The 12,688-nt window shown below is 46.8% G+C and overlaps 1 protein-coding gene across 1 annotated transcript in view; it reads right to left on the reverse strand.

The window, feature by feature from the left end:
* LOC309522327 (venom factor-like) overlaps window positions 1–12,688 on the reverse strand; it is a 69,054-nt gene that overhangs the window by 7,675 nt on the left and 48,691 nt on the right. Inside the window, exons 28-36 of the mRNA XM_082205591.1 lie at window positions 11,749–11,899; window positions 10,664–10,827; window positions 8,916–9,074; window positions 8,574–8,724; window positions 6,998–7,052; window positions 5,110–5,197; window positions 3,499–3,588; window positions 2,438–2,543; window positions 853–942 (exon numbers count right to left, since the gene is read on the reverse strand). Coding sequence (XP_082061717.1) covers window positions 853–942; window positions 2,438–2,543; window positions 3,499–3,588; window positions 5,110–5,197; window positions 6,998–7,052; window positions 8,574–8,724; window positions 8,916–9,074; window positions 10,664–10,827; window positions 11,749–11,899 — 1,054 coding nt within the window. The remainder of the gene's footprint in view (window positions 1–852; window positions 943–2,437; window positions 2,544–3,498; window positions 3,589–5,109; window positions 5,198–6,997; window positions 7,053–8,573; window positions 8,725–8,915; window positions 9,075–10,663; window positions 10,828–11,748; window positions 11,900–12,688) is intronic.

Raw genomic sequence — 12,688 nt, forward strand, 5'->3', positions numbered from 1 at the left:
ACCTCACCCACCTCTCCCTGCAGTGGCAGACTTTGGTCTCCCAAATTTCAGCGGAGTCCTGTGCACCGCTAAAATCTGGCACCCCCTGAGTCACCAGCCACCCATGCTTCCCACTCGCCTGACTGCCATCATACTGGAGTTGGAGCAGCTGCCTGTTCTCATCCACTCAAACTGCACCCTGATGACAGCCCTACAATTTTATGTATATATATAACTGTGAGGCTAGTGACGTCTTTGCCTGTTAAAAAGAATTTTCAGCTTTGAAAAATCCCTCTTTTACATTTATCAAACAAAAGTTTAAAATGGAACTATTTGACACCTTCTTGACACTGAAGTAAAATTGTTGGGAGGGTTGTCATATTTTAGGAGATGGTATGTAGAGACTTGAAGTTAATTATAACTTCAAGAAAAAAGAATATATTCAATATTACTGTGGCATCTGACTGTATTTTAGATTATTTTTATTGTGCATTACCCGTTAGTATTATAAAGATACTATACACTGAAATATATATTTGGTAAATGTAAAAGAAAGGAACCTGCCGCTCCCTCCAGCTGAAAATTTTGCTATTTTTCATCAGATAATATAAAGTGCTAGAGCTCAAACCAAGTCCAAACCCATCAGTAGAGATTTTACAAAACCTTGTAAAGACCAGGTTCTTTTAATAGCAACCCCATCCCTTGCTATGGCACCTTAGATCATGGATACACCCTAGATTAATTCCTGTAATTCAGAAATCACAAATGTCTGTCTACAGGACCTTTGTTTCCATGCTGACCAACCCTCCCCGCATCCCCAGAGCTGTGTTTGGGTGACTGGAATCAGTATCTCTGCTTTACCCCCTGCCTTACCTTCAGCACACCGGCAAACATCACCATGGCATATCTTATCGAGGAGGCCACTCCCTTTGGAGGGATGGTAGAACTTGGTGCATTGCTCATCTGAAAGGAGGAATGAAAAGAGAGGTCCTTACTTCCACACTGACACGCCTGTGTGCCTCACCAATTTGATTTTCTGATGGGGGGTTGATTGCATAAGATAAGCCTTAGGAAATGACCCATTTCTCCCAAGCGGAATATTAGTGATACATCACCCTGACTTAATGCAGGGAAACCCATGAAGAAGGTTTCTTTAAATGGTCACATGGAAAGGAGAGAGTAGTACCCCAGCATTCTCTTCAAGTTCTGTACTCTATTCTTCAGGTAACGGTCTGAGGCTGGAAGTGTATTTTGCTGCACAAATTGACCAAGCACAAATGTCAGTGCTGCCACGAAGGACCCCGGAGTTCCTGGGCTTAAGCATGGCTAAGGAACCGCAGATATAATTCAGAAGTCACTTGGAAAATGTGGTTTATTGTTCTTTCTGACAATTGCATTACAGGGGAGACTGTGGGCAAATATTTTCAGCAGATGTCGATCTGAGTTTGGTGGAGCCACCAGTGCTCGGTTAAAAGGGCTTGGCAGCCCAGGTTGAGCCTGTCAGTGGCCAGCTCACCCTCCCTGGCCCTATAACACCGAAAGAGACCTTAAAGAGCGAGCAGGTATCCCATCAAGCAGGTGAGCTCTTTGGCAAAATACCTTGGCATGGGCCCATCCTGCCCAAGAAGCCACCAAAAACTCCACTCTTGCATGCTGCAGCAAAGCTGATTAGGACAATTACTCACGTTTCTATAGTATTCTGTCTTTCCTATGTGCCCACACACCCTGGGTGGGTTAGTGCTAGAGGAGGAAAACAGGAGCCAAGCCACCCTGGTTTTGTTCACTGCCCTTGGAAGGAAATTACCGTATTTTTCAGTCTATAAGACACCCCTAGTTTTTGACATGATTTATGAGGGGGGGGGACCTAGTCTTATACAGAGAAAAATACGGTATACATTGGTACCTCTGGTTACGTACTTAATTCATTCTGGAGGTCCGTTCTCAACTTGAAACCGTTCTTAACCTGAGGTACCACTTTAGCTAATGGGGCCTCCCGCTGCTGCCGCGCCACCACCGTGCAATTTCTGTTCTCATCCTAAGGTAAAATTCTTAACCCGAGAGACTACTTCCAGGTTAGCAGAGTCTGTAACCCGAAGTGTTTGTAACATGAGGTACCACTGTATCTGGCTGCTTAGAGCAGGGATGTCTTAGGGCTGGATGTTGCTGAGCTGCACTACTTGTGGGTCTCTGCTCTCATGTCATTACCTTTTGATGTTTTTATGTGATATATTGCTCAATTCTGCATTCATAAAAGTTATGTGCATGCTATTTGGTCAATACACCTATCTGGCTGGGTCCACAGGAAGAGCTGTATGTAATGTTAAGAGAATCCAGCTTGTATTTTATGTCCTCAAGTTCACCAGAGCCCAAAGTCCCAGTTTTACACAAAGCTGTAGGGATCAGGCCCTAAGATACACAACTGAGGGCAGCTTTCAACTTATCCTGACGTTGCCATTACCTAGATTATAATAGCTGTACACCTTGACAGATCCAGGCTGAATGAGACCAGCTTCAAAATACTTGTAAGCTTTAAATTGAAAACATTCATCTTCTTCATGAGAAACCTAGGATGGGAAGAGAAAAGAAAGAACAAGTCTTTGGGTGCCAGTCTTCCACCAGAGAAGAAAATCCATACAAGCTCCATACGTTCATGATTTCTAAACCCTAAGACTGTGCACCTAAACTGAACCTGAAAGTGTTCCTATAATTTTAAGAGTTGTGCGTAGAAAAGAAAAAAAAAACTACCAACTCTAGCTTCCTCCTACACTACACAGCTCTAAGATAGAATTTCACTATGTGGCTTTTCCTAAGTCCTAGGTAAAGGTAAAGGGACCCCTGACCATTAGGTCCAGTTGCGGACGACTCTGAGGTTGCGGTGCTCATCTCGCTTTATTGGCTGAGGGAGCCAGCGTACAGCTTCCAGGTCATGTGGCCAGAATGACTAAGCCACTTCTGGCGAACCAGAGAAGCACATGGAAACACGGTCTACCTTCCCGCCGGAGCGGTACCTATTTATCTACTTGCACTTTGACGTGCTTTTGAACTGCTAGGTTGGCAGGAGCTGGGACCGAGCAACGGGAGCTTACCCTGTTGTGGGGATTCAAACCGCCGACCTTCCAATCAGCAAGCCCAAGAGGCTCAGTGGTTTAGACCACAGTGCCACCCGTGTCTAAGTCCTATGCTATTCTTAAAAGATACACAACAGCCTTTACTTTGGGCTGGGAAGACCTGTGTTTAAGGCCTGCCTGACCCAGGAAGCTTATTAGGCACCCTGAAGCAAATAATTTACCTCATGATTCAAAATACAGAATGATAACACCTTCTCAAATTACACGGGGACTAGTGTGTATGCCCATGAAGACAAAATGCTTCTTGTGCCAGCTCAAGAAAATAAAAAAACCCTGTAAAATGTATACGCATAACCCACCCTCTAACTCACAGATGCACACCAGTGTTAGTCTAGCACAGTTACATTTAGTTATGCCAGTTATTCCCAGAACCTCTCCAGCAAGTATTTACCTTGTCCAGATAGATGATGAGGTTCCCTTTTTCAGACATGGCGTCGTTGATGTCAAACTTGGAGATGTATCTGTCGACTCCCTCAGAAAGCTGAACACAGAATGAGAACAATTGACATCATTGGCACCAAGGGTTGGAGTTAACCCACGCATGCAACCCCTCAGGGGTAGAGCATTTCATCTAGAGGAAATCTGGAGGCTCAATATACCGTAATTTTCTGTCTATTAGATTCCTCCATATATACCGTATTTTTCGCCCCATAGGACGCACTGGCCCATAGGACGCACCAAGTTTTTTGGGGGGGAAATAAAGGGGGGGTTATTTTTTCCCCCCAGGCGCTTGTGGGGCCAGCAGCAGGGAGAAGCGCTCTTCTCCCCGCCGCCCGCCTGCAGACCAGGTCCGGGGACAGCGGGAAGACGCGCTGCGCCTCCCAGCTGTCCCCGGAGCTTGCGGGGCAGGCAGTGGAGAGAAGCGCTCTTCTCCCCGCCGCCCGCCTGCATACCAGGTCCGGGGACAGCGGGAAGACGCGTTCCGCCTCCCCGCTGTCCCCCGACCTTGTGGGGCTGGCGCTGCGGCTCTCCTGAAGCCTGGAGAGCGAGAGGGGTCGGTGCGCAGTGACCCCTCTCGCTTTCCAGGCTTCAGCGAAAGCCTGCATTCGCCCCATAGGACGCACCCACATTTCCCCTTCATTTTTGGAGGGGAAAAAGTGTGTCCTATAGGGCGAAAAATACGGTAAGACTCCCCCCTATTTTGGGGGACTCAATTTTAAGAAAATGAGGGGAGATGGCCCAAAGTTGTTGAGCCTCTCCCCCCACGCAGCTGCAGGCGGGAAACACTCCCTAGATCATTTCCTGTGCACAACCACATCAAGGGAAGTTGCGCTCCAGCCAGCCTGTTGGGTGGAGGGCACCTTCCCCCACGCTGCTGCGCGCGGGAAACGATCCAGGGAGTGCTTCCCATGTGCAGCGGCGTCGGGGGACGCTGTGCACTGCCAGCCAGTGCCCCCAGATCGCTCCCCACACACAGCAGCATCTCCTCCCCCCATGCCACTATCCGTGTATTGGACGACCCCAGTTTTTTTCCCTTTTTGTGTCGAAAAACCTCATCCAGTACGCGGAAAAATATGGTATGTATCTGAGGAATTTCAAGAGAGGTAGGATGAATTTTCATACGGTTAGAGAAGTTTCTTAGGGAAATTCCACAGAACCCTCAGTCATTTCTCCCAAGGCAGGAGGAATGTTGAAATTCCTGCATGGAACAGACTCCCAGGAGAGGTGGTGGACTCTCCTTCCTTGGGGGTTTTTAAGCAGAGGTTGGATGGCCACCTGTCATGGATGCTCTAGCTGAGATTCCTGCCTTGCAGGGGGTTGGACTAGATGGCCTTTGGAACCCCTTCCAACTCTATAATTCTATGATCCTCTGTTGCACCCAGTCTAGTAAGCTGCTGCCTCATAGCAGGAGAACTGGTGGCACATTTATGACAAACCCTAATCCATTCTTCCTGTGGATGTAATTCCAAGTTTTTTTGCTGACCGCAGTGAATTTTCTAGTGCAATATTCTCAAAGAACAACTGAAGCAGTCATCTCCAGCGCCAAGGAAAGCTTGCCTACCCTCTTAAGATCTCCAGTGTCAGGTGAAAAGCCAGTAAGCATGGAGACATCAATGATTGACATTGCAGCATCAACCTTTCCAAGATACCTAGAATGAGGGACAGGGAAAATGACGCCAGAATGGATTTCATTGCCATTAACATCAGAATTACCAATAACAATTTAAAACAATATGTCAACCAGCATGCTAAAGTCAATTGCAATTGCAGAACAGGCAGCAGAAGTGAAAATATAGCATCGCTGTCCATTTCATCGGGACAAAAAAGTGTGCCTCTCCCTCCCATCTAAATGAAAATAATGCAAAGGCAAGGTGTGCCTGGCAAGGCCATTCTGTGGGTCACTGTATGCGAACCTCACTCCACCAAGCAGATCTTAACAAACAGGCAGGCTGGCGTGGGAGGAGGTGTTCTTTCTGTTATTTGGGGGGGGGGAGTCATTGAACACTTCGTATTTGTGCTCTTTTTTTCCTTTAAAAAAATTTGGACAGCTTCAGAGCCGTCTTTCCCATTGGTGTTAGTGGTTCATTGTGCCAGGGGTGCCCTAGCGAGTGGGGGAGCTGCGCAGCTTTGCCGTCAGCCTCCCCTTTCCCTGCACGTCTGCCAGCTGTGCCCCGCCAACTATATGCCTGGCGGGCATGCAGCTTCCTTCCCAAGCCTCCGCAAGAGGAGAGCGATCCCCACAGAGGCTTAGCCTCTGCACCTGCTGAAGACAGCCCTGCTCCTGGTCATTGTCCTCCTCCTGCTTCCTGGTGAAAGGCGGCGCACAGCCTTCCCAGGCTGCCTTCTCTGGCGCCCTGGCGCTGGAGAGCATGTCCGCCAGCACATTTTCCTGCTCAATCGCCACCACCACGCTGGAGATCAGGGCAGTGGGGGAGGCAGAGGACATTTTCTACCGCCCCCTCCCTTGTTTTGGAGTTGTCGGGGAGTGGGGCGTCGGAGGGATCTTTGCACCACAGTGCCGGATATGCTTAAGACGGCCCTGGGCAGCTTGCTTGATGCACAGTGGTTATGTAGGTGTGCAATACAAACTGCAAAACCACAATTGAACCTACCGTGGCTTAAAATCTCGATGGTTTAGCTATTTCAGTAGACTCTCTGGTGTTCAGAATTGGAATCATTCCTTTACAGTGGTGCCTTGCAAGATGTAAAGAATCCGTTCTGTGATTCTCTTCGTCTAGCGGTTTTTTCGTCTTGCAAAGCAAGCCCATTGACAGATTAGCGGATTAGCGCTATTAGCGGCTTTTAGCGGCTTATCTGCTGATCGGGTCAGCTGATAAGCGGCTTAGCGGCTTAGAAAAAGGGGGGAGGGGGAAAAACCCCGCAAGAACTCGCAAGACATTGTCGTCTTACGAAGCAAGCCCATAGGAGATTCGTTTTGCGAAGCACCTCCAAAACGGAATACTCTTTCGTCTAGCGAGTTTTCCGTCTTGCGAGGCATTCATCTTGCGGGGCACCACTGTATCTTGTGTTCCTTTTGCAGGCTGAGGGTTTATCCATGCTTTCCTTTTGCCCCACACTTTCCAGGCACAGGCCAACGCTTCAAAGCTCCGTGTCCAAGTGTTCCCTGGAGCTTTGTGGTTTTGCTCCAATTCAGTGGTAAAAGTGGGTTTTCGCGGGGAAATCTCCGGGGGTGGGGTGGGGGAGAGTACTTGGATATGAAGCTATAAAGTTCAAGCCATGCCTGGAAAGCATGAAGGAAAGGTAACTGCAGATAAGCCCAGAGAGTATGGTACAGTCAACCGCCCTACAAATCCAAATCCAAATATCTCAAACTCCTGAAACCAGAGAAGCCTATGGTTGTTAAGCAACGATTTCTGCTTCTCCCAGTCGTTGCTTTGAATGTTCAGTGATGGTGACCCAGGTCTATCTTGAAAGCCCCAAATGCTCACCTGGTGCAGATGTTGATCTTGACTGCTCCTTTGGCTCCCTTTTCCTGACCTTTAACTTGTAATTGGGGGGGAAGCACAAAGAATTAGTCACTTTGTGGAAATTCCTTGCAGTGTGACTCAAAAAAGAGTAACACAGGCTTGATTGTCCAACTAAGATCCATACTTGCCATTGCTGGCCTATCCAACTAATAGGCCCCTTCCCAAAGAATGTCGTGGCCATGACTGGGGATGTGTGGCTCTCCAGATGTTGTTGGACCACAACCCTTCATCCCTGCCATGGAATGGGACCACTTGCCATGCTGTCTGCGGCTGATGAGACTTGGAGTCCAACAACTTCTCTGGTCTCAAGCTTGCTTCCAGTATCACAACTGGACTGGGGTCGGGGAGAAGGAGTTGGGGCAAATGAGTGCAAAGAGGGGAGGGGAGGGGGAGGAGGGGGTCTATGCAGCTTTACCCACATGTCCCTACTTATTTTAACACCAGACCCACCCATCCCAGACACACAATTAGACAAACATTTGCTGCTGTCACATCTAGCTTGGCCCTTGCAATTGCTGTTCAATTTGGACATTTTAACATCTGAAGTCTGCAGTGCTCTCTTCCCTGGAGGTGCTTTTTGATGTTGTTTGGAGGACTTGTTCAAAGTTCATTTTCTGGGACCATTAGAGTGAGTGGTATTGAACAAGCCAAGCAGTGTCTCAGTTCAGACTGGCAGATTATACAGGGCACACTGTCTAAATTCTTTTTTTGTTTGTTTTGTTCTACCTAATATTTTTAAAAGATACAACTATTTATAGGATTGTTTTTGGGTAAATCTTGCACTATCCCTCCTTCTGTCATTGTCTCACCTTCCTTTTCCAAGATCTTTTGCCTTTTTCTTCTCTCTGTACTCTGACCTAGTTTTCAAATGGGGTTTGTTTGTTTTTTGCACCATTCTACCCATATTCACCTGGTTAATTTTTACGAATTTCTTTAAGCAGTAGATAAACAAGCAAGACCACTCTTTGTACAGGTACACCTGGAGTACCGTGCCCAGTTCAGGGTCCCGTTGTTTAAGAAGGATATTGACAAGATAGAATGTGTGCAGAGAAGAGCAAATAAGATGATCAGGGGTCTGGAAACCATGCCTTATGAGGAATGGTTGAAGGAGCTGGGTATGTTTAGTCTGAAGAAAAGAAGACTGAGGGATGATCTGATAGCCATCTTCAAGTATCTGAAGTGCAGCCACATGGAAGACGAAGCAAGCTTGTTTCCTCCTCTTCCAGAGGGTTTCAAATTACAATAAAGGGAATTCTAAAAATTATGAAAAACTTCCTGATGGTGATAGCTGTTTGACAGCGTAATAGACTACCTCAGAAGGTGATGGATTCTCCTGCATTTGAGGTTTCTAAAGAGAGGTTGGTATCTGTCACAGATTCTTTAGCTGTGATTCCTGCATTGCTGAATGACCCTTGTTGTACCTTCCAACTCTACAATTCTATTATTCTACTGATTTCAGAAAACAATCCCCTAGCCCATCAGTCTTCTGGGAAGCACATGTAGTTCTAGAAAATCTAAACCCACCACTCAAACTTACACAGTGGGACATCTTCAACAGAAACTCGCAGAGAAAAATTCTTGCACTGCTCTGCCTCCTCCCGTATCTTTGCATTATATACCGTCACAACTGTCATAGTTGCTTTTCCTGTGCCAGTTGCTTTCACGGTGAAATCTTGATTGAGCTTGGTCTAAAGAAACAAAGAGGGTTAGTATGCTTTTGGATTGTGTTCTTTACTGACTGATGTCATTGTACTGATTATTGTCACTGTTGTTTTCCCCCCTGTTGTAGCGTGGCTTGAACTAGAGGTGGGATACAAATAAATAAACATTTAATGTGTATGTGTCTTAGGAGACAATGGAAGTAAAAACAATGCTGTACCTCTGTTGACCGGGTAATGAGGGCATTCGCATACTCAATCCTGACAGTAAATGGATTTTGACGTTCTGGCAGTTTAATAGAAACATCCAAGTTCAGGTCCTTATGGGTAGGGACGTCGATCTCATACTGGGCAAGAGCTTGGAATACCATGATGGTTGCCTGAAATGGGAGGAAGAAGATGGGAGTTCAGTGAGTTCAGCTTGTGGTGCCCACCTAGACATAGAGGAAATGACAGTTTGCTAATGGAGGTTACCAGGAAACTGGAGCACACGCAGGGACAAATCTGTCAATTTGGGTCTCTCTCAAGTTTCTCATTTCCCCAAACTTAAATTCAGTTCTGCAAATTTCCACAACAACTTGTAAGTTGGTGAAAATTTCTCCTAACTGACATTTTTTTGTGTTCTGAAACATTTTTACAAATAGGTTCTCCTAATATAGTGTGCTTTTGTGTATTATTTTTACTAATATATGCATTCCTGTTAACTTTCCCCTAATACAGTGGTGCCCCGCAAGATGAATGCCTCGCAAGATGGAAAACTCGCTAGACGAAAGAGTTTTCCGTTTTGGAGGTGCTTCGCAAAACGAATTTCCTATGGGCTTGCTTCGCAAGACGACAATGTCTTGCGAGTTCCTGCTGTTTTTTTTTCCTCTCCCCTTTTTCTAAGCCGCTGAGCCGCTTATCAGCTGATCCGATCAGCAGATAAGCCGCTAAAAGCCGCAGATAGCGCTAATAGCGCTAATCCACTAATCCTTCAATGGGCTTGCTTTGCAAGACGAAAAAACCGCTAGACGAAGAGAATCACAGAACGGATTCTTTTCATCTTGCGAGGCACCACTGTATATGAATTTCTGTACACAGGGTAGAATTCAATGAAGCTCTAAGTGACTACACAGAACCATTTGTACTGGTATAATGGGACTCCCCCTCACCTGTTCCCCCTAAACCTGTTCTGTGAGTTCCCCGAATCCTCTAGAAAAGCCCCACTGCACAAACAAACCTTGTTACACACATGCAGCATCTTAGATGAGTCCAGGCCATACTGTTTGGCTGGAGAGCCAAAATTAATAGGCATGTCTAATTTAGGGCTCCTCCACACTTTCTTATGTCCTTGTTCCTAGAAAGCATGGGTCTGAGCAATCTTTCCCTTGCCCCAGTCCTTTCCCAGGGAAAAAATGTTCTTTAGTGCTAAATCAGAGCAAATAGCCAGGGAATTGTTTTGTATTCTGCAGGTAAAGGTAAAAAGGTAAAGGACCCCTGGACGGTTAAGTCTTTGGGGTATGGTGCTCATCTTGCTTTCAGGTGTTTGTCCACAGACAGCTTTCCAGGTCGTGTGGCCAGCATGACTAAACAGCTTCTGGCGCAACAGAACACCTTGACAAGTGCCAGAGCGCACGGAAATGCTGTTTACGTTCCTGCCGCACTGGTACCTATTTATCTACTCACATTGCTGGGTTGCCAGGAGCTGGGACAGAGCAATGGGAGCTCACCCTGTTGTGTGGATTCGAACTGCTGACCTTCTGATCAGCAAGCCCAAGAGGGTCAGTGGTTTAGACCACAGCTCCATCTGCATCCCTTTTATTCTGCAGGTAAAGCATTCTATCATAAGAGCCTCCACCAGCAAACTAAAGTGGTATAGCCTAGACCAGGCTGAGCACTAAGAACTAGGTCAAATACAGGCTACAGTTCAGTTTTTAAGCAGTCCAACTGCTGTTGGCAGCAGCAGAAGGAGAATAAAGCAAACAATCACCTGGGTTTGTCCATATGTCCCTCCATAATACTTCTGCTCCGTCAGCCACTTGACTATGGGACCAACACCATCAAATTTTCTCATTTTCAGCAAGGCCAGCAGAGCATAGGATGTGCCTTCGATGTTGTAGGTGCGAGCATTATATTCCTCCCAGCGATTCTTATCTATATACCAGCAATGAAACAGATCCTCATTAAACAAATCCCGGTGGGTGGATGAGCTCAGTGTCCAAAGGATCCACCCAATTCCCACCAGTTTCCATTCAGAGATTATCAATGTACTATACAATACATTATAAACTAAAAACTGCCTCTCACTTGCCTGCAAGCCTCCTACCTCCCCCAGCCATTGGCCAAGCTGCTGTGATGCTATGGTATGTTTATGAACAAATTTACAACAGCTATGGAAGAGAATTAATGAAGTCACAGAATTTTGAAAACCAGTGCAAGAAACAAAACATTCATTTGTCATAGAATGGTAGAATTGGAAGGGATCCCAAGTGTCATCTAGACCATCCCCCTTGTTTAAAGGAAGAAGCCAGCAACCATTAAAAGACAGCCCTGAGGCTCATCCACACAAGCACAACCACCCACAACCACGCAGCATTTCATCCACTCTTTTTCAGGCTTCACACACTGATTCCATAAACTTAGCGTCTGGGACTCAAACATTGCTTCTTCTCCTCGTCGGCCCATGCATCCCCTTCCAACAAATAAAGCAAAAGCAAAAAGTCCCTTTCCCCTCCACTGTTGTATTTGGCTTCATTTGGCACCCACAACCACCACGGGGCCCTTTCCTTCTCTTGCTGCTCTGCAGACACAACCTTTCCATTTCTCCCCAACAGCAGAAGGAACAAGGCAGCCAGGAGGGAGAGGGAAGGGTGCATGGAGTCAGGATATACTCTCTTGGTACTCTGGAAAGCATTCCCAGTTCCCACAGGGCAGCCACTTACAGGCTGCTTTTGGCCTGGCTGCTGCCACTGTCCTCCTTCCTAGAAGTCTTCCAAGCATCTCCTTACATGAGCAGCTCATCTTCAAAACCTGACCATGTTTTTTCTTGCATTGAGTGTGCTGCCGCAAACGTACCTCTTGATGCTTCCATGAGTACCTTGTCATCATTAAGCCTTCCTGCCAGGGCTAAAGCATAAGCTGTGAGGGCCACGGTGTAAGGTCTTTGCAATGTCCCATATTGCTTTAATAAATACTCAGAAGCTTTGGTGATGCTGCTCTCTAGAATCTGGATAAAGAGAAGACAAGAGAAGTAGATATGTTAGGAGTGTCTGGGGGAGGAAACACATTGTTATGTGCTCCAGCGCTTCTGAGCAGTGAGAAGTTCCAGGGGAAGCACTACTGAGATCAGTCTCCTTTGGTTTAGAAATATACAAACAATATACAAGCAAACAGTGGCGTAGCGTGGGGGTGCAGGGGGGGTCGGCTGCACCGGGCGCAACATCTGGGGGTTAGGGTTAGGGGGCGCAAATCCACGGGTTAGGGGGCGCAAATTACTTGCCTTGCCCCGGGTGCTGACAACCCACGCTACGCCACTGCAAGCAAAGCATAATGGGAACAAACGGGCACTCCTACGGCAGGCAGCAGATCCTCAGAGACCAGCTTATGCAGCTATCTCAGCCATAATCTTCCTCGTTTATAGATTAATACCCCAACTTTCCAATTTCAAAACCTATAGAAATGCCCAAGACAACTTCCATAAGCAAAAGCCAATTAAGTCACATCTAACCAGATGTAAAACACACAAATATCTGCAGCTATCATAATTGTATGGTGCTTTGGGCTTGAAGAAAGGTGAGGCCAAAATGCCCTCTCCTCTCTCACAACCCCATTTGTGGCTGGTGAAATATGGGGTGGCCCATTGGGGAGAGAGGAGTGGCGCTTCCAATGCCTCCCAGAGACAGTGTCGGCCCCAGGCAAAGGAGGGTGAGGGGATTCATTTCTGCTGCAAAAGTGGTCATCAATGGAGATAACTATTCTTATCTGGAATGATGCTAAATTCTGAAGGGAAATGAGG

This window comes from Podarcis vaucheri, assembly GCF_965113315.1.
Source record: "Podarcis vaucheri genome assembly, chromosome: 17".
NCBI classification, from domain to species: domain Eukaryota; kingdom Metazoa; phylum Chordata; class Lepidosauria; order Squamata; family Lacertidae; genus Podarcis; species Podarcis vaucheri.